At 30.3% G+C, this 19,722-nt stretch overlaps 3 protein-coding genes across 7 annotated transcripts; 2 read left to right on the top strand and 1 right to left on the bottom strand.

Moving 5' to 3' along the window:
• Positions 1-385: 385 nt before the first annotated feature.
• On the top strand, positions 386-7,564 carry LOC103570182 (dynactin subunit 1). Of its 2 annotated transcripts, XM_008547826.2 has the most exons (16): positions 386-665; positions 755-906; positions 1,892-2,036; positions 2,685-2,846; positions 2,911-3,048; positions 3,108-3,347; positions 3,427-3,684; positions 3,746-3,862; positions 3,928-4,171; positions 4,257-4,539; positions 4,723-5,147; positions 5,218-5,457; positions 5,542-5,839; positions 5,983-6,589; positions 6,659-6,820; positions 7,157-7,564. In XM_008547826.2, exons 1-16 carry the CDS (start codon positions 498-500, stop codon positions 7,373-7,375), a joined length of 3,858 nt encoding a protein of 1,285 aa, XP_008546048.1. In that variant the 5' UTR covers positions 386-497; the 3' UTR covers positions 7,376-7,564. The 2 variants fall into 2 exon arrangements, with proteins under 2 accessions (XP_008546048.1, XP_008546049.1); XM_008547827.2 differs by lacking the exons at positions 386-665; positions 755-906; positions 1,892-2,036 and adding an exon at positions 2,189-2,317.
• A 1,507-nt stretch (positions 7,565-9,071) lies between these two features.
• On the bottom strand, positions 9,072-13,843 carry LOC103570183 (casein kinase I). Of its 3 annotated transcripts, none has more exons than XM_008547830.3 (6): positions 12,908-13,839; positions 12,456-12,565; positions 11,982-12,204; positions 11,601-11,894; positions 11,294-11,525; positions 9,072-9,876 (listed from the first exon to the last, which is right to left on the bottom strand). In XM_008547830.3, exons 1-6 carry the CDS (start codon positions 13,034-13,036, stop codon positions 9,866-9,868), a joined length of 999 nt encoding a protein of 332 aa, XP_008546052.1. In that variant the 5' UTR covers positions 13,037-13,839; the 3' UTR covers positions 9,072-9,865. The 3 variants fall into 3 exon arrangements, with proteins under 3 accessions (XP_008546052.1, XP_008546051.1, XP_053594789.1); XM_008547829.3 differs by lacking the exon at positions 9,072-9,876 and having other exon boundaries at positions 10,688-11,525; positions 12,908-13,271; positions 13,383-13,843; XM_053738814.1 differs by lacking the exon at positions 9,072-9,876 and having other exon boundaries at positions 10,688-11,525; positions 12,908-13,843.
• A 626-nt stretch (positions 13,844-14,469) lies between these two features.
• LOC103570185 (egalitarian-like protein) lies at positions 14,470-19,510 on the top strand. 2 transcript variants are annotated; one of them, XM_053738813.1, is made up of 6 exons: positions 14,470-14,813; positions 16,160-17,610; positions 17,944-18,024; positions 18,128-18,372; positions 18,492-18,997; positions 19,132-19,510. In XM_053738813.1, exons 2-6 carry the CDS (start codon positions 16,213-16,215, stop codon positions 19,440-19,442), a joined length of 2,541 nt encoding a protein of 846 aa, XP_053594788.1. In that variant the 5' UTR covers positions 14,470-14,813; positions 16,160-16,212; the 3' UTR covers positions 19,443-19,510. The 2 variants fall into 2 exon arrangements, with proteins under 2 accessions (XP_053594788.1, XP_053594787.1); XM_053738812.1 differs by having other exon boundaries at positions 16,157-17,610.
• Positions 19,511-19,722: the final 212 nt, after the last annotated feature.

Genomic DNA, 19,722 nt, shown 5'->3' with positions numbered 1-19,722 from the left:
CAATTTTCGGTTTTTTTTTGCTTAACGAATCGGTTACTAAAAAAAAATAAATAAAAATATGCACATGTAGAAAATTAAAAAATTTATAAGTAGAATTTTTTTAACATTTTTTTTTTTATAATCTATCGATTTTTAACATATCGAAAGATTATCAGATGTCGGCTAACTTCAGGATCATGTAAAAACTGATAACTTTACGATAATTGGCGCAAACTTAAAATCCTTATTTTTAATTATTAATTTTAAAAAATTCTTGCACTGAACAAACGATGATTTTAATCAAACAATCAAAAACAGAATGATTTATGTAAGAAAAAATCGATTTGTTGCCAACCTCAAAGTTTTTTTTTTCTTTCTAATTGCAGCTTTCTCCAGTTATATAGAGATTAGCAAATGGTATTTCCGGAGTAAAGATGGCGTTGAATTGAGAAATTTTAAGTTATTTCACTACCGATGTAAACGTCAAATCTAAAAACAATTAAGTCTAATTAGGAAAAATGTCATGTAAAATTGGAGCAAGAGTCGAAATTGTTGGAAAAGATTGCCAAGGATGTATTGCTTATATAGGCCACCCGTCTTTCGCGACAGGAAAATGGATTGGAGTGATATTGGATGAGCCAAAAGGAAAAAACAATGGAACAGTTAAAGGTCAATCGTATTTTAAGGTTAGACGATATTACTAAAAAATTTTGATTCAAACTGTCAAAAAAAGTTAAAATTGAAGGAGCGTAAAAATGATATATTATTATAATAGTGTTCCGAAAATCATGGAATGTTCGTTCGCCAAAGTCAGTTGATAATTCTTGATGACTCTGGAAACAAAGTAGACACAGGCCTTTCAACCAGTACTAATATTTCTACTCCAGATGAAGCTGGTGCTGCTAGAGCTCGCAGCCGACTTACCAGGTAAAATAATTTAAATTAATTTCGAAAATTAAAAGTTGCTAGTACAATAATTAAGTGATATAATGTAATATTTCATGCTAGCACAAGTGTACGTAGAAGAAATGAATCATCTGTGTAAGTTACTGAATTTATTTCACTACAGAAATAGACACATAGATGAGTGTGAATTTAACAAATATGAGACAATTTATAAATTTTAAATAAATTAAAATAATGAAATTTAAAAAAACGCGTGAACTGATTTTTCAATTATTTAAATTCACACTTTTAAATTTTTATTCCTACTGACATTTTATTTATTTATTGAAAATTTTAAAATTGCTGTCAGCTACATTTACATTCATATTTATAAATGTATTTATCACACTGTATTTTTTTTTTTGCTACTAGAAATATATTGCACAGCACGTTAATCACGATATAAAATCTTGCTCAATACAAAAAGAAAATTTCGTCGATTATTTTAATAATTCACCTGCTGTCATAATAATCAGAATTTTTCGAATTAATTTGAAATACTTATGAATATCAACTTCAGATAACTATTTGCTTAAAAAAACATGATCAGTTATTCCCATGTTAGTGTTTTTGAAATTGAATAATTCATTGATTTCGAACTCAGGGAGCTGAGTCTAGATTTTCTATAAAATTTTTTAGACGGCCTGATAAAAATTAATGCGTCCGATGCTTGAAGACCTCGGAGTCTGACTCTAAACTCAGCTAAATCTCTTATTTCTTTTCTTTAGACAATTAAATTTAATTTAAAAATTAATATTAACAATAATTGCAGTATATTTTTTTCATAGTAAAGTTGGAAGTTAGGTAACGTATGAAATTTATATAAACTGAGTACCCAAATATGATTCCATCTGGTTTTTTTCTGCCAGTATTCAGTTTGATAATAAAAAAATCTGTTTTTTTATCATATCTGTCACAATACGAGTTCCTTATCAATATCAGTAAGTTTTATTACTTTTATTTTCAGTTCTCGTTTGTCATTAACTGGCAGTCGAACACAGTTGAGTTTTCCCAGTCCTGAAAGTTCAGCAGGATCACAACATGAGCGTAAGGAGACTAGTGAATCCGGAATACCTGTTCCTACTACAATTAAACGTGCCTCTTTTGTTGAGGTATAAATATAACATTTACTTTTCACTTATCTATTTTTTTTCTCCACAATTTCGACTGTGACCTGACGTGCTTTTCCTTTTACCATAAGTGTTAATTAAATGAACATGGTATCAGTACAGTTTTTTATTACCACTATCATAATAAAAATCATGTGATAAATTATTAATTAAATGAATAAAAATATGGGATTCATTAGAAATACACGTGCGTGTTTCAGAAATCCCCTAGCAAGAGTTTGTCTCCTGGCAAAAAGCCAAAGGCTGAAGATGATCGCAATAATGTAACTAATTATTATAGTAATATTTAAATTCATCAATACATTTTTTTTTATTGTTAATTTTGTTTAATGAAATCATTATAAAACGTTATCTTGGTTATAATCATCATCCAACATACATGTAAACCCGAATGAATTAACCCGATCAACTGACATTTCATTCTTTATTTTGACTACAACTTAATGCAATCTAGAAATTCATTAATAATTGAATTTATTTTTTCAGTGAAGTCTCCGCATTCATTTTTTGTATTTCATAATATTTATTTTCCATTAAATCTTTAAAATTTTATAAAAAAGGAGAATAATTTAAAAAATATTTTAATGTTGCAATAAATAATAATAATTTTATTATTTAATTAAAATTTAGACCGGTTTTGTTGAGACACTGAAACCAAATTTTGTACCTGGGCAAGTCATGGCCGGTTCGATATCTTCGAATTTGGGAACATCAGGTTTCGGGTCTAATACCGTAGAAGAAAAACTCAGCCATTTGCAATTAGTACAGGAAAACGATAACTTGAAAGCTCAGGTAATGAAAAATTATATTTATAAATTAACTTTCTTACAGTAAAAAATATTGATGTTTATTTTAGGTAAGTGATCTTAATGAAAAAGTTGAAACTTTGCGGGTTAAAAGAATGCAAGATAAAGAAAAGATGAAGGAGTTTGAAAAAACTAAACTTCAAGTCGAGCAACTCTTGGAATTCAAATCTAAAGTGATGGAAAGTCAAGTAAGTCCAGGTATATTTTTATAGAATTTGAACAAAGTAATAAAGTGTTCGTTTTTTAGGCAAGTCTTCAAAGAGAACTCCAACGTACTAGGCAAGAGTTACGTGAGACGCAGCTAGCAAAAAGTACTTATCAAGATGAAATGGCTGATCTTGCGGAAACGGTTGAAATGGCGACTTTGGATAAAGAAATGGCTGAAGAAAAAGCTGAAACTCTTCAAATTGAATTGGAACAATTGAAAGAAAAACTAGAGGAAAAGACACTTGATCTAGAAATTTTACGCAACGAAATGTCTGAACAGGTAAATTTTTTAATTCCTCATAAATTGAAATTTTTAAAAACTTGGCTCTAAGAAAATTCAAATTTTCTTTTACTTTTAGGTCAGCGGAAGTAGTGTATCTAGTGGGAAAGGACTTTCATCATATGAAATGAAACAGTTAGAACAGCAAAATATTCGGCTTAAAGAAACTTTGGTAAAAATGCGAGATTTATCAGCCCATGAAAAACATGAGTTTCAAAAAATTCAAAAAGATCTTGATCAAAAGAAATCTGAAATATTGGAATTAGGAAGAACTAAAGAGAAGTTATCTGCTAGGGTTGAAGAAATGGAACATCAAATAGCAGATCTACAAGAACAGGTAATTAAATAAAGAAGAATAAATAAAAATATGAGAATTATATATGTAATTTAAAAAACAGGTTGATGCAGCTTTAGGCGCTGAAGAAATGGTTGAAATGCTTGGTGAAAAAAAAATGGTCCTCGAAGAACGAGTTAATGATTTAGAAGAAGCAGTTGCTGATTTAGAAGCTCTTCAAGTAATAATATAATATACTATTTAAAAAACTGATGATTTTAAATAATAAATTAAAATTTTTTACAGGATATGTCTGATCAATTGGCAGAATCTTCAAAAGAATTAGAGCTCGAACTTCGGGAGGAATTGGATTTGGCATTAGGTTCAGCTCGAGATGCACAGCGGCATCGCGACGCTGCATTAGAAACTTTAGCAGACCGTGAATTGACCATCGCTAAATTTAGAGAACTTACTAACCGTTTACAAGAACAATATCAACAATTACAAAACCGTGTACAGTCAACCGAATCCGTATACTCGGGCACTCGAGGTTTTTTTTTCAATCGACTTATTGATTCTATATATATTTGTTAACTGGTGATAAGAATTTTTCTAGAAATTTGTATCTGATTTAGGTACTGATCAACAACTAGCTGAAATTTTGGACTTCCAAAAGACATTTGCAGAAACTCGTGCCCAAACTAAAGCAGTTGATCTTGAATTACGTCGCTTGGACATTGAGGAAGCTCGCACTCATGTTAAATATTTACTTCTATTTATGCCACCAGCTTTTCTAACTCGAGGAGGTGATCATGATGCGATAATGACACTTCTTCTAATTCCTAGAATGATTCAAAAAACTGAAATATTAATTTCACAAATGAGGGATAAATATCAAACTGTTGATAATGTTGATAGGTAAAAAAAATATTTATAAAATTATACTTTACTATAATTATATTTATAATAGAGTTTCTACCAGTAACATACACACAGTAATAATGTATAATAGTAAATCGATTAATTTCTTTTAAAAAAAGACAAAAACAAATTTTTATTTAGCGAAAAAATAATTTAAAAAAAATAAATATTTGTTTCTAGATCTTCATTAGTAAAAGGCCACTTGGTCGCTCAGTATATATTTAGATCTTCTCTTTGTGGTCATATATATGCTTTGCAAACAGTGCTCGGCGCTTTCGAGTCAACTCTTAATGTCTGCTCACCAGAAACTTTGTTAAAAGTCGGCGCGGCGTATCCAGAGATGGTGGCCCAAGAGAAAGCTGTAGACTCACTAATTTATCTTGCTAAGAAAGATCAATTAGATGAAAACGTTTCAACGGAAGCTATAGAAAAATGCTGCGTTTATTTTGGAACCATGTTTTCTGTTCTGTTTGATGATAGTTCAGTAGCTAATCAACCGAAAATGGTCGTCAATGGAACGAAAACACTTGGAAATATTTGTGATGCTTTAACTGTAGAAGCAAGTTCTATCAAGACACTTTTAGATGGCGATGGTGGTGATATTGGTAAATTTTTTATTAAAAATAATTTTTTAAATTTGTATAGCAAAAGTTTATCACCGTCGTGATATTTCAGGCCTTTTGTGTCAACACATTGAAACAACTTGCGAAGTGATCCAACAACATTTGAGTTCGGCAAGAAGACGCGTTCCTCGTGATCAAATATCCAATAGTGGAACAAGCACTGCTATAAATTTAGGGCTTGACAAAGATTGGCTTCGTCAGTTTGTTAATTGCTATCAAAATGCTGTCAAAGTAACTAAAACACTTCAAGATTTATTAAAGAGTGCAATCCAAACAATTATTGCCAATGGAGGTAACATTTCATACATAATACAACTTATATTGAACTAATATATGATGTACGTTGTATTATTTAACTCTTAATTAATTTTTTTAGACTTAGACCACGGTATTAATGCACATAAATTTAAAGAAATGGCTGCAATGTCTAGTGAAAAAATTTTTGACACTGATGATTTAGGGCCGATTTCAACATTAAAATCAAGCTTAGTAATTGTTCAACAAATGGCAGCTGATTTGGCTCAGAAAATGGTAGAGTGTGAGAATGAAATAATAACAGTTCGACAGACATCAGTGAATCAATCATCGGCAATCGATGCAGAAAGTTTATCTCCAATAAGCTTACGAGCTCAGACTACTCGAAAAGAATTTGAAGAAACGAAGAATCTTGCAAGGTAATATATATTTTTTTTTACTTGTGAGAAATTATCGGAAATATTCTTAACTTGTAATAATACACTGTCACTTACCGAGTCATTATTTTAATTCGTCATGACTTTTTGTCACCAATGACATTTAATGTTTATGAATTTTGTAGAAAATTAGAAACAAAAGATGTTGATATACGGGAAGTAAAGCTGGCACTCCGTGAGAAACAAGAAGAACTTTCAGAGATGATGTTACGAAAAGAATTGGCTGAAAAACGTCTTGCAAACCAGCAACATGATCACGAGCTTACTGTTGAAAAGCTCAAAAGAAAGTTAGAAGAAGCCTTGAATCAATTGAAACGCAAAGAAAAAGAATTCGAAGAAACTATGGATCACTTGCAGACTGATATCGATAGTCTCGAATCTGAGAAAGGTCAATTGAAAGAGAAGTTAAAATCTCTTGGTAAAAAGGTCACAACTCCTGTAGTTGGAATCCCTTCACCAGGCGGTAGGTCAGACAATAACTTCTTGTCTGGAAGTAATGAAAATAATCTTATGTCCGGAGTTCCAATTGCTTTTGACAACAGACTTTTAGTGCAAGAGATTTCAGCATTAAAAGAAGCTCTGGTAAATGAAAACCGATTGAAAAGTAAACTTATAGCAGAATCGCTTAAGAAAAAAATGAGTGATTTGAATCCTCTTTCTAAGCCCCTCGCGCATGAGTATTCTGATTCCAGTATCGAATCATTACAAGAAAAACGGCTTGAATTGCTCAAGGTAATATCAATTTATTTTTTATTCAGCTAATTTTTTACATCAATATTTATATGGTGAAATTTATTTCAGGACCTCCACAACATTATGTTATATAATGCGATTCCGGACTTGAGTAAGAATTCACAATCTGATACGAAAAATGTTATACTTGAAAAGTCAACTCCTGCATATGAGTTTATAAAACGTAAATTACTTCTAAAAGAGTTAACTGAACGTATGCAGAATCTAACGGTAAATATATATGTATATTATACAGTAGTACAGTCGAATTTCATTAACTCGTACAGTTAGTCTACGGAGGAGCGGAAATTCCGATTTATCGAATGTCCCTGCTCTTTCAAGAGTAAATTACAGCGCATGCGCATTTATATCTACAAGAAGTATATATAAACACATACAAACTTATTCCGCTGAGTGGGAGACAGCGTAACGTAGTGGGGATTAAGATTGAGGGGAATTTTCGAGTTAATGGAATTCGACTGTATTTACAACGAATTTTATTTTATAAAAAAGAGCTTTAGTATCAATAGACGATAATATATTTATTTATTTATATACAATTTTCAGAATGAAGTTTATCAAACAAGCGTAACAAAGGCAATGGGCGCAAGAGTTTCGACAAACTTTTCAGTATTTCCTAGCCGCAAAATGGTTTCCGCAATGCAAGAGAAAAATAGTGTACTTGCAGCCCAAGTAAATATCCCATACTCTGGACCAACTCAAGTACACAATATCAAAATAGGTACCGAAGACTTACGAAAAGTCCATTCACTTCTATGTTATTGAAGAATATTTAATATTTTACTCTTATACCGAAGAAATATTACAATACTCGATCTTAGATGTTGTTATTATTAATTATTTATTTAAAATAGACCTTAAAATTTTTTTGAGTTTAAAATTTTTATGGAAACTACTTAATTTCTAAGGCGACTTTATATTTTTTGAAAACAAATAAATGTATCATAATTAATATTTTATGTTTTACTTGATATTTAATACTGTCATGTAATCATCAGTACCCGATCACTTCATGTATTTGTATAGATATATTTAATGAAATTTATTAAATATCGATATACAAATATATGAGTGATCGGGTGCCTGTTCGCTGATCGATCAAATAAACCAATTTTGATGTTCAATGCGGTAATCGACGCGAATTATCGAGTTCTGGAGCTGATATGAGGCACGGAACAAACGAGATTGATGAGCCTCCACGAGATGTCAGCCCTTGCCTTCGCAGTCAACTTCACTCTCGTCTGAAATCGTCTTGTTTCATCCCTAGTCACACAATTTACTATTTATTATTGTAATTTTGATGGAGTAGATTGAAATTTACCAGGATGACAAAAGATTCCTTGAAACATTTTAGTTATAACGAAAAATATTCGTATTATAGATACAATACGTGTAATACTAAATAAAAAAGACACTTTATAAATAAAAAATACATCATTTGCTTCATTATAAGTAATTATTGCTTATGATTGTAATAAAAAAAGTATGATTGTTATTGTTTTTCAAGAAAGAAAAAATTTATTCTATTGAAACATTTCATGTTTTTATAAAATTTTAAATTTAATTTATAAATAATGAAATGAATGAAAGATGAGCTTGAAGACTTGAACTCATATTATTTTCATGCTTATAAATAAAAAAAAAAATGTATATATAGTTTAATATTAACGTAACAGTGAGACAAAAAACAAGAATGCGAGATAAATTAAAATAATACAGAAAGATAAGGAAAAAATATGTAAATATATCAAATATTCTATGCCAAATTAGATACGATCCAGAAATTTATTTTTCATTGCATCCGAAATTCTTACTCTGTCGGTAACATTAATTGTCATTCTTGATTCAAGAATTTTTTTAAAACTTCAATTTTCTTGGATCAAGTAGAAATTTTCTCTGACCAAGACTAATTCTCTTGGCTCAAGAAAATCTGTACTTGGTTCTCAAAAACGTTTGTCTTCTAAAATATTTTCTTAACTCAAGATAACTTTTTTCTGCCTATGATTATTTTTAAATTTATAATAAATAAATATTCTGATAAAACTTAAGTCCGTAACCAAGCGAGCTAACAGTCATTTTTTGTTGGGAAGAAACCGATTTCTTTTGACCTGTTGACTCTCAGACTGAAATTTTGCCAGAGATTAAAACTTGCAGTTTCAATGCACAGTATAAAAAAAATAATTTTAGAATGATACTTCTTATGGTTTATTTGACTCACTTTTCGCTTTCTCGAGTACGAAAATTTGAATGTATACTAAACTGTTTTGGAGTACAGAAAAACTAGGACGCAACTATGGTAAATAAATGTACTTAGAAACGCTAACAGACCGAAGTTACCATAGTATCCGCTCGAAAAATGATCAATGTTTATGAAATTAAAAAAAAATTTCTTAAATACTTTTCGATCGGATCACTTACTAGTTATGAAATGGGCAAAAATTAATTACGTAAACAAAAAACAAAAATTACTTATTATATTTATTCTGACAGAAACGATTTAAACATAAATATCAAAAATTAAAAATACAAAATAATTTTGGACATATTTTTTTTATTATTTAGGTACTTCGAAAAACTGATATTGTAAAGTTCACATTTCATAACTAATTAGATGGAATACACAGAAAAAAAAGATTTCTTACAAGAAATTTTCTCTCATTCCAAAAACTTTTTTTTTTTTAAATTTATAATGCAAAAAATGTATTACTTCAAGTAAAAATTTCTAGTGTCAAGAAATCATTTGCTTCTGTGTAAAAAAAAAAAAATGGAAATATTTTCAATGAATACTGCAATGCAAAAAACTCCAGCGTAATGAAAAAAAAAGCAAATTTCAAAAAATTTTCTATTTGGCATAGACTACCCATATATATATATATATACATATATACATATATTTATATATATATATATATATCTATATATGTATATTAGTAATTATGTAATAATGAAATAATATCAGTGAAGAAGTCTTACAACTTTTTTTAATAATTATTATTTAATCGATAAACCTTAAATCTATCCGTTATCCATTGATTGTTTGAATAAAACAAACCTAATGGTTTGCTTAATTCGTTTATTTACTTATTTAGTATTATCTCTAAATCGTCCTTGAATGATCTTCTCAAATCTTAATGAGTCGCTCGCACTTGAGACTCGGGCTCGCACGGTTGTTCGTTGGGTTAATTGGGTTATGTATCATGATTGAGATACCACATCGATCGCTTTCGGGTTTGGTGCTATCACGGAGTTAGTGTTTTAAGGCGCTCCTGTAACAAATTCGAAGAGATGTCCCAATCACAAAGGATTATTACTAATGCAATGATCAATCAGAATACGTTCATTTTAAAACACCAGAATTTTTAGCTGGGTTCAGTCATTGAGCAAATCCTAAGATACTTATAATTATTTTTGATATTAAATATAAGTCATATCTATGATAATAACACAATAAATAGAGTAAATAAAAAAATTAAATAGTAAATTATAAGATATCTTAAAATTTTTATAATGACTGCCAGCGTAAAATAATGAATCCAGAGTAGGGGCTAAATTCTATTTTTAAAAGAGAGACAGAGAAGAATTTACTTCATTTTTTATAATTAAGTTATTTTTTTTTTTTTTTTTTTTTTTTTTTTTTTTTTTTTTTTTTTTTTTTAATAGAATATAGTTTTATTTGCCGCACTGAGAAAAAAATAAGTATTTTAGTTACTTAGAACGTACACTAAAAAAAAAAAATTTCTAATATTTAAATTGAAGAATAATTTTCTTAACAAAAAAATCGAAATTTATTACCAAAGCGCGGCAAGTTTTCTTAAAATAAAAACTATCAATTTAATTTAATAAAAAAAAATGACTTATTTTTAGTATTTGTAGACAGAAAAATAATTACTTGTTCAATTTTTTTTTCTCAGTGCGGATACGAGTTGGAGCAACGTAAGAAAGAGCCAAAATGTTAATAATTTCCACTTGATGATTAACTATTTTAATTAAAATAAATATCAATAACCGGTTGAACCATAACACGAAAAATTAATGGCTGTGATTGTTTTTTATTTAAGAAAACACTTTATTGCTGGATCGATTTTCTTTATTTTTTTTATTCAGCCTTTTATATCTTTTTCAATAAAAAAAATCAACAGCTTGTTTTAGTAAAGTTATCATGGCGTGACGCGCTGTTTTTTTATCATCTTCGACAGTTAGTATTTAAATCAGGAAAGTTTAAAATAATCTTCGACCTTGATCCATAAATTTTCAAATAATTATTTTACATTACCGCTAATCTATCCGATAAGTTTTTAAACTGCAGCATAATTTCGTAATCATGACTACTCATTTGAATGGAGGGTTAATTAAAAAAGGTTTTTTTAAATACTATACATATACTATCTCGCTGGACCATTTACTCAACTGAAGAAAAATTACTTCTGATTAATTTTCAAAAAAAATAAATAAATAAAAAGAAAAAAAAGCCAACGAATTTAAATGTGATAACAAAAATGAATGGCCCTGCAGACTTTTAACGATATTGTAAACCAAAATGGCTCGATAGAAGAAAAGATACCAGAGAATAGAAAGCGAAGAAAAGAAAAAAAAATAAAAAACGCATAATCTAGAGTAGATCGAACGTCTCTGGATTTCTCTGAGTGCTTGTCTGTGCGTTGGCTATAGCAGTTGTCTGCTGACCTTGGCCTTGTGGTCCAGGAACAACTGTACCGGTAACTCCAGATACTGCTCCAGGGAGGGCGATTCCTGCTTTCTGTTTCAGCATGGTCCAATCAAAAGTGTAGTCGTACTGATGATTTAAAGTACGGAAGAGAATTCTAAAGAGCTGCCGCAGATACATGTAGTCAGGGCTCTCATCAAATCGTAGACCCTTGGTGTAATTTATATACATTGCAAATTCCGCTGGGAAGCCCTGAGATAAAAATTAAATGTTAATTATCTGCGAAAGAAAATCGTGTACTTAAAAGAAAAACTGAAAAATCTTTACTTTGCACAAAACTTCAACAGGAGTTGACATCTTTTTCTCACTAATTTTCTCGTATTTCTGTTTCTTTGTTGCTGCTTTCAACCCTTGCCAAGGAAGTGATCCTCTATTGAAATACATGAGGACGTATCCCAGTGACTCCATGTCATCACGACGACTTTGCTCAATACCAACATGCGCGTTTATTGATGCGTACCTCGCAGTACCTGTTAAATTTTTATCTTCTCGATATAATATATGACACCTCGTACGAGTGTCTCGATATTTTTTCGCTAACCCGAAGTCAATAATGAATAACTGGAATTACAGAAAATTATTTATTTAATTTTTTGTCTATAAATAGTATTTAAATAAAATTGGTTACTGTTAATTAGTCAGACTTACTTTATTGCAATGACGGCCAATGCCCATTAAAAAATTGTCTGGCTTGATATCCCTGTGAATAAAGTGTTTACAATGGACAAACTCAATTCTACCAATCATTTGGTCAGCCAACATAAGAACCGTTTTAATTGTGAATCTCCGTGAACAAAATGTGAAAAGATCCTCGAGCGAAGGACCTAGTAGGTCCATTACCAAAACATTCCAATCACGTTCTTGTCCATACCTAGATTTTTAAATTCATATAATAAATTTTAATACAATTTTTTTTTTCTTAAATTAAAATAAAAAAAATCTAGTACTCGATCACTAGTTCCCTGATCAGGAACTGGTGCCCTAATCGGGTACTAGTCTCTTGATAGGATACTAGTTTTCTGATACAGTACTAGATCTCTGATTGGGTACTAGTTCCCTGATCGGGTACTAGTTCTTCAATTGGGTACTAGGTATTTTATCTTATAAAATTTGTATAATTACCAGCGAATGTGTGGAATTCCGATGCCTCCGTGTAATATTTTGTATAATTTTGATTCGTAAAGTAATTGGGGATGACGTGCTCGTACATTTTCTAGTTTGACAGCGACTTCCTGCCGTAAGACAAAACAAAGATAAAGGGTATAAATGAACATTCGTTACTTAATTTCAAATATGTATGAAGATTCATTTAATTACGCATTTCTATACATACATACATACATACATATATATATATATATATATATATATATATATATATATATATATATATATACATATATATGTATTATAGATACGTATGCATATATACGCATATTATATGAAAATAATTTTAAAATAAAAATTCGTTGCTGATATTTAAAATAAATTTCAAGAATAAGGATTCCTAGAAAAAATCAAGTGAGAAAAAAAAAAAAAAGAAAAAAAAATGATAAATTGAACGGTATTCTCACCTCGCCATTTGAAATGTTGATGCCAAGATAAATATCACCAAATGAACCAGATCCAATTTTTCTCATAAGTCTATACTTGCCACCAACAATAAATTCGCTCTTTCCGAGCACACCACCGAGCATCGCCATTATTTATCTTGTAATTTAGTCTAAACAGTAAAACACACCCGTAGATTCTCTTTTCTTTTCACTCGTTGTCGTTTTCACTTGTTCTCTTTTTTACGTTTTTTTTCTCTCTTGTCTAAACGCAAACATACACAGATATTCGTTTTAGTATTTATTGATAAATATACTGATGAATTTTGATGGCCCGTTAAATTTGACAATTCCGTGATTGAGAGATTTTATTAGTCACGGGAGAGCACTAGAAGGTACCAAACATTATTACGGATATATCAATATTGTAATGAAAATAAAATAACCACAACACATATCAGAATTACATGTGATTCTTAAGGATACAGAAAAATTTTACATTTAATTAGTTTTGTAACGGCAAATTGTGGTGATTATTCTTGATATTACTGAGTTCTTGGTCGAAAATATGGATAAAACGGTAGGCGAAAGTCACTAGTGGCACAGCGAACCCCACCAATTCGTCGACATTTTCATTCTCTGCAAACTCAGAGAATGGTGTAAAAGGACAGTGTGTTGAAATAACTCAAAAACTATAAAGATAAACCAATCACAGTTAACATTGATCACTATGAAGTCAGCAACACGAACAAAAAATGAACTAAAGAGGGGATTCGCCGGAAGTGATGCGGCAACTGCAGGCCATACCAATTTTTTTCACTTCTTTTCTCTTTATATGTATATAAATATTTGTTAAAAACTTTTAATAATTTTCAAGATGATTTTCCGTACATTTCAAACTGTTGATTTATATATTTATTAAAACTACTGATTTTTTGGAAATAATTATTTATGCTGGAACGGAAAACGAGTAGTTGGAAAATAATTTCAATCTGAAGGTGAAAAGTGTTTACGTCATTGACCTTTATTATGTTCAAGGAAATATTTACGGAAATTACTGATGGCAACTTTTGCTGAGGAAATTTAACGCTAAGTTGACTGCGAAAAGTTTATGCTCAATTAATTGATGCAAACTTTCTTATAATTTCCTGTCAATTTGAAGTAGTAACTGGTTCTTTGGATATTTCCCCGTAACTAGATGACTTTTGTTGTTAACTTGACTTCTAAAAGCAGGAATGTAGATTTTTGACAATTAATAGGTTTTAGGCATATTCTCAAGATGGCCAGTTTCCTGGACAAACGTTTGATCAGTAAAAATTTTACTTCAGTTTGACAACAAGTTGCTGTCAACTATGAGATATTTTAACAGGTGATTAATTAGAACCACAAATTGACGCCAATTTAGTGACACGAAATGTGAATTGACAAAAAGTTTTTGGAAAGTTTGCGTCAAATTGAAGAAATTATTACCAGAAACTTAACTTCAATTTTCAGCATGTTTTCAGTCAATTTGCAGTCAAAGTAATTGGAGTCGTGGGTAAAAAATTTGAAAATGTCAAGCTGGCAGTAATTTGTCATCAAACTAAAGGAAAGTTGCTGAGCAAATTTTTGCTCAGCGAATTTGATTATTATTCTAAATGAAATAAAAAAAAATTAATTATCTAAAATAAAAAATCTCGTAAATGAAGAAATGTCCCTAGACTAATTGCTGGATATAAAATTACCCCCAGAATCTAACACAAATCTGATCAGATGTATTGAACTGTGTTGTCTAAATAAAATAAATAGCAGTAACTCATATATAAAAATGTCATCCATAAGATAACGAAAAAATTATGTTTTCGCCTTCATTAATTTAATATATTTTCGGGCTAGTTTATATTTAACTATTGCATAGATTCGAGAAGAGCGTAAAGAATCACCTGAGAAGGTAAACTTTTAATAATTTTTATTATAATTTAGATCTAACAGACATAGATTCATAGTTTTTTACGATTACATTTTTTTTTTTTAATATACTCTACATACTTGTTGATTTCAGAAGGTTTTATTCTATTTTTACTAAATACAAGATCGGAGAATATTTTCAATGAACCTAAAAACTATAGAAAATATTCGTGGCCTGTTTATATAAGAACACCAAAAATACATGCAGAATTTTAACTATGGTAGAAGACCTAGTACCCGATCGGGGACCTAGTTCCTGATCACTCCATGTTTTTGTATAGATATATTTATTAAAATTTATTAGATATAGATATACAAATATATGAGTGATTGGGTACTAGTTCCCTGATCTGGTACTGGGTCTTTCACCTTATATGGGATATTTGATGGCGAACGAAAATTTTTCTCTCCTTAATTATTTTGAAAATTTTTGTCAGTCTCCATATTTGACAACTTAATTTTGTTACTTTTTTTGTTTATATTTAGGGTCAAAGTTCCGTTTGTAGCCACTGTTCCATTTTCGGGCTATTAATACTTTATGTTAATTAACAAAAAAGTATAAAAAAAACTTACATTGCAAAGTGTCAGAAAAGTATCTTTGAATACATAAAAAAATTAACTGTCATTGCGTATCATACAAACTATTTTATTTAAATTTTTCAAGTGTCAAAAACTGATCCATTTTTTTTATCTTGGAAACAGGTTTAAAAGTTTCATTTAGATATTAAAATACGCCTGTGAAAATTAATGAATATATTTGGTACAACTAAATATAACAGTTGATTAAAATACTTCTGTAATTTTCTTGAAATATATAACTTATATGAATAGATTCATTTGGCAGAAATGAATATTTGGTTCTGTGAAATAAATATAGTATATTTGTGGTAAAGATATTAAATTTGTGGCTAAATAACAGAAAATTTGGCGTTACTTAACATGTATTTGAAGCACATTGCCAAATTAAAATTCATGATACAGCTGATGGTGGCTATATTATTTCGAAAAGTAATTTGTATTACATACAAATACAATTTTTTTTATTTTGGAGTAGCTATTAACTATTCAAATATATTCAGCTAATTTTAAATATTTTAAAAAGGTCATTATTTACGTCAACTAAAATTTATTTACAGCAAATGGGCCATTTTTTTACCACAAATAAACTACTTATTTCTCGCAATTAAATTCCTCAAATATCTTTCTTAAATTTAAAAATTTTCTTGGCCATATTCAAATATACGATGTCTGGCTCAAATAAATTTTGTTTTTCAGTGTAATACTTTTACATCAAATGAAATAACGGAAACTAAATTTTGCTTCCAGAAGCTGTTCAGTATCAACCTCCTTTTACTTTATTATATTTTATCCCCTAATAAAAAATGGATAGTTCAGAATATGAATTAGTCCGGAACCTTACACTCTTGTTCTTCTTCGAACGTCTTATGGACAAAGGCGGTCCACGCACATTGCACGATCTCAGTTGTCAATTCGGGGCCAAAGGTTTCACTAAAGAAATGCGTCAAATAGCAGGTGGTTCGCAAAGCGGCTTGCGTAAATTTTTAGCTCAGTACCCCACTCTCTTTGTCATCAACGGTGATTACGTATCCGTGAATACATTCGAACCAACTGTAGAACACGATGCCGGTATAAAAAAAGTAAACAAACGTGACTACGCAAAGGAAGCTGTTGAATATTTTACAAACAAACTCGTGCAGTATGGAGTCGGAGCAGAAGTACCGATTAAAAGTTTGTTAGGACACAGATCGCAAGCATCACCTGAAGTGAGACACATTTCTGGTCAACACTATCGCGAATTTCGTGATTTTCTTCTCAAGTATTCCGATGATTTTATCGTGTGTGACGATAATGTAAAACTGAAGCAGTTTGAAGGCATGGAAGGAGTTCCGTTTAAAGAATTGGAACCTGAGGTTCCTGTTGATCAAGAAATGACTTCCAAGTTATTGGATTTTTTTTGTCAAACTATTAAACAAAAGGGGCCACTTTGTGTCGAACAGCTTTTGAGTCTAACTGCGGAAAAGTTGCCTGTCAAAATGTGGACGAATATGTTCACTACTCCACAAGATTTGACGACATTTCTGAGAATGTTTCCGGATGCATTTAATGTTCAGAAACAAATCGTTTCGTTGCATGACAAAATAAAATTGCCATCGGATATACATCAAAAACCTGAACCTACACAGATTGTATTCAAAGAAAATATTAATTCAGAGAATTCTGGAGCGCATAATAATTCTCACACCCCGAAAACTTCCGTCAGTGATCAAATCTTGCCGGCAGATCAGAATCCGGTTGTTAATCGGAATAGCGACACAGAGAGTGCTATAGACAGTCTTTCATCAATTGAATCGAACCCCCATTCATCACCAGTTAATTTACAGCAACAAACTTTGAAACAGAGAATTAATACTCTAGTTATGAAAACTTTGGCGGCTAATACTGAAAAAGACAGAAATTTGCACACCCCTCAGGTCGGCGAGGCGTGGAAATTGAAAATATTACAAAAAACAAAAATAATTGTTAATGTGAGAGAATGCGGGCGTATTATTGATGAAATTTTGAACCCTCCCCGACTGCCAGCGGATGAAAAAATTGCCGTTTCATTTGATTGTGAGGGTATTAATGTTGGATCAAAAGGTCAGCTGACACTTATACAAATTGGCACAATGGAAGGGAATGTTTTTATCTTCGATTTATTTACATCACCAAATCTTATAAATATATTACGCAAACTTTTGGAAGATCCCACAGTGATAAAAGTGAGTTTATTTTTTAAATTTCATATCTACTCAATTATATTAGTAAAATTCTGATCTTTGGCTTGAAATAATTTTTAACTTGTAAGCTTTTTAAAGTTACACAGAAAAAAAAAAAAAGAATTTTTGGCGCAAGAAATAATTAGTATTATGATAAAGACAAATGTTTTTTTCTTTTCGTCTTAAAAAATTTTTCTTGCGCCTCGAAATTCCCTTTCTTTTTGTGTAAATATACAAATACATGGAGTGAACAGGTGCTAGTTCACAGATAGGTCTCTTACCTTATGTACTTATGAATAGTTCTTTTTTTATTTACATGTAATTTTTATTCACCAGGTAATTCACGACTGTAGATGTGACAGCGTCAATTTATACAATCAATTTGGGATCACTTTAAAGAACGTCTTTGACACACAAGTAAATATTCTAAATTAAAAACTATTTTGGTCATCGTTGGGCTTTTTGATAACAGAACTCATCGACTGGAAAATCTTGATGCCATATTTAATTATTTTTACAGGCAGCGCATGCAGTCATTCAATTCCAAGATACAGGAAAGCCTGTGGACAAAGTGAAAAATGTTAATTTTAATACACTTTGCGATTTGTATGGAGCGCCATGTAATCTTTTAAAAAATCAACTGAAATATATTTATCGTAAAGATCAAAAATATTGGTTGCGCCGTCCTATGTCTCGAGATATGCTCATTTATGCCACAAGTGATGTTCTTGGACTTGTGCCTCAAGCATTCACAGCCATGTCAAAGTAAGAAACATAAATTTTGTCTATCAGTATTCATGTAATTTTCAAAATTTTTCGCTTTTGAGCCCTTGGCCAATCACGTTACGATTAATTTGGCCTAAATATTTTATTGTATTTTCTAGGCGGATAAATCCTGAGATGCAAACGCTTTTCAATAATCTGTGTGAAGAAGCAATACTGACACACATATCTCCTGTTGAAATAAAAGCGCGCAAAAGGCAGCGGAAAATAGAAACAGAGGTAATAGATCTTCGTAAAAAAATGGATGAAGCTACAGAAAAAAATATCGTATTGAGTAATCGAGAAATTAGGCTTCTTCGTTACTTGTCTCTTACCGAAGATGAGAAGGTGAAGTTGAAGTGCAGCTACAAAGTTGCAAAAAAACTTGAAAAACTCAAAAGTTTATCTCACGATAAAAATGAGAGCACTGATGATGATAATGATAACGATAATGACGATGATGAGAATAATGATATTGACGATAAGGATGATGACAATGATTATGACGAATACTACGAAGATGATGATAATACTGATGACGAATATGATGATGACAACCACAATAAACCAAACCAAAAATCTGTATATACTAATCTAGATAATTGTATATACGATAATACTTCATACGGTAAATTTTATTTAATGTCAGCAGCATAAAGTAAGACACCCAATATCCAATCAGGCAACTAGTTCTTTGATCGGATACAAGGTCTCTTAGCTTACTTTTAAATTAAAATCTTTCAATTTAAAAATTTTTTTCAGATTGTTCATCATTGAGATTAAATCCATTAACACTTACAGAATCTATGCAAATGGTTGATGAAATTTTATCAGATGAAAATATGGATAGATTTGAAAAAATAGAAAAACTCGAGAATATTCTTTCATCTGTTACTAATTTTACTCCAGACAAACTGTCATCTAAAACTATGTTTTCTGGTTCCGAAAAATGTTCATGTCTGTGTCATGAAATATCTGATCAACGACCCCAAGAACACATCATCGCAGCGGACGTAGGATGTCAAACTCTAAGTACTGGTGATATTGTCATCACTAGCTGTTATTTTTTATAACTATATTTCTTAATTAATTATTATAATTGTTATTGTTGTAGCGAGTTATGACAAATTATTGAAATTGTTACTGTTGTTATTTCTTAGACATAAAAGGTCTTCAATTTTAACTCTTTATATTTCGTTTGATGAATTAGAATCATCTCGTAACATTCTAACATTTTTTAAGATAATTTTGGCTGTAGAAAAAAGTTTTTAAATCAGAATACTTCCGTTAAATATTATAAAGGCTTCTTATATAATTTACATGTACTAGAAATTTTAAACTCACTCAGAAAAA

Source organism: Microplitis demolitor, chromosome 4 (genome assembly GCF_026212275.2).
Source record: "Microplitis demolitor isolate Queensland-Clemson2020A chromosome 4, iyMicDemo2.1a, whole genome shotgun sequence".
Taxonomy (NCBI): Eukaryota; Metazoa; Arthropoda; class Insecta; order Hymenoptera; family Braconidae; genus Microplitis; species Microplitis demolitor.
Note: the sequence above shows the minus strand (reverse complement) of the source record. Positions and strands in the feature narration are given on the sequence as shown.

Coding starts and splice junctions, on each gene's coding strand:
- LOC103570182 (XM_008547826.2), top strand. CDS start 498: ATGTCATGTAAAATTGGAGCAAGAGTCGAAATTGTTGGAAAAGATTGC. Junction 2,847..2,910: donor ACGATAACTTGAAAGCTCAG/GTAATGAAAAAT, acceptor TGTTTATTTTAG/GTAAGTGATCTTAATGAAAA. Junction 4,172..4,256: donor CGTATACTCGGGCACTCGAG/GTTTTTTTTTCA, acceptor TATCTGATTTAG/GTACTGATCAACAACTAGCT.
- LOC103570185 (XM_053738813.1), top strand. CDS start 16,213: ATGGATAGTTCAGAATATGAATTAGTCCGGAACCTTACACTCTTGTTC. Junction 18,025..18,127: donor AGAACGTCTTTGACACACAA/GTAAATATTCTA, acceptor TTATTTTTACAG/GCAGCGCATGCAGTCATTCA. Junction 18,373..18,491: donor GCATTCACAGCCATGTCAAA/GTAAGAAACATA, acceptor TGTATTTTCTAG/GCGGATAAATCCTGAGATGC.
- LOC103570183 (XM_053738814.1), bottom strand. CDS start 13,036: ATGGCGATGCTCGGTGGTGTGCTCGGAAAGAGCGAATTTATTGTTGGT. Junction 11,895..11,981: donor TTGGCCGTCATTGCAATAAA/GTAAGTCTGACT, acceptor CTGTAATTCCAG/TTATTCATTATTGACTTCGG. Junction 11,526..11,600: donor CTGTTGAAGTTTTGTGCAAA/GTAAAGATTTTT, acceptor TTTTTATCTCAG/GGCTTCCCAGCGGAATTTGC.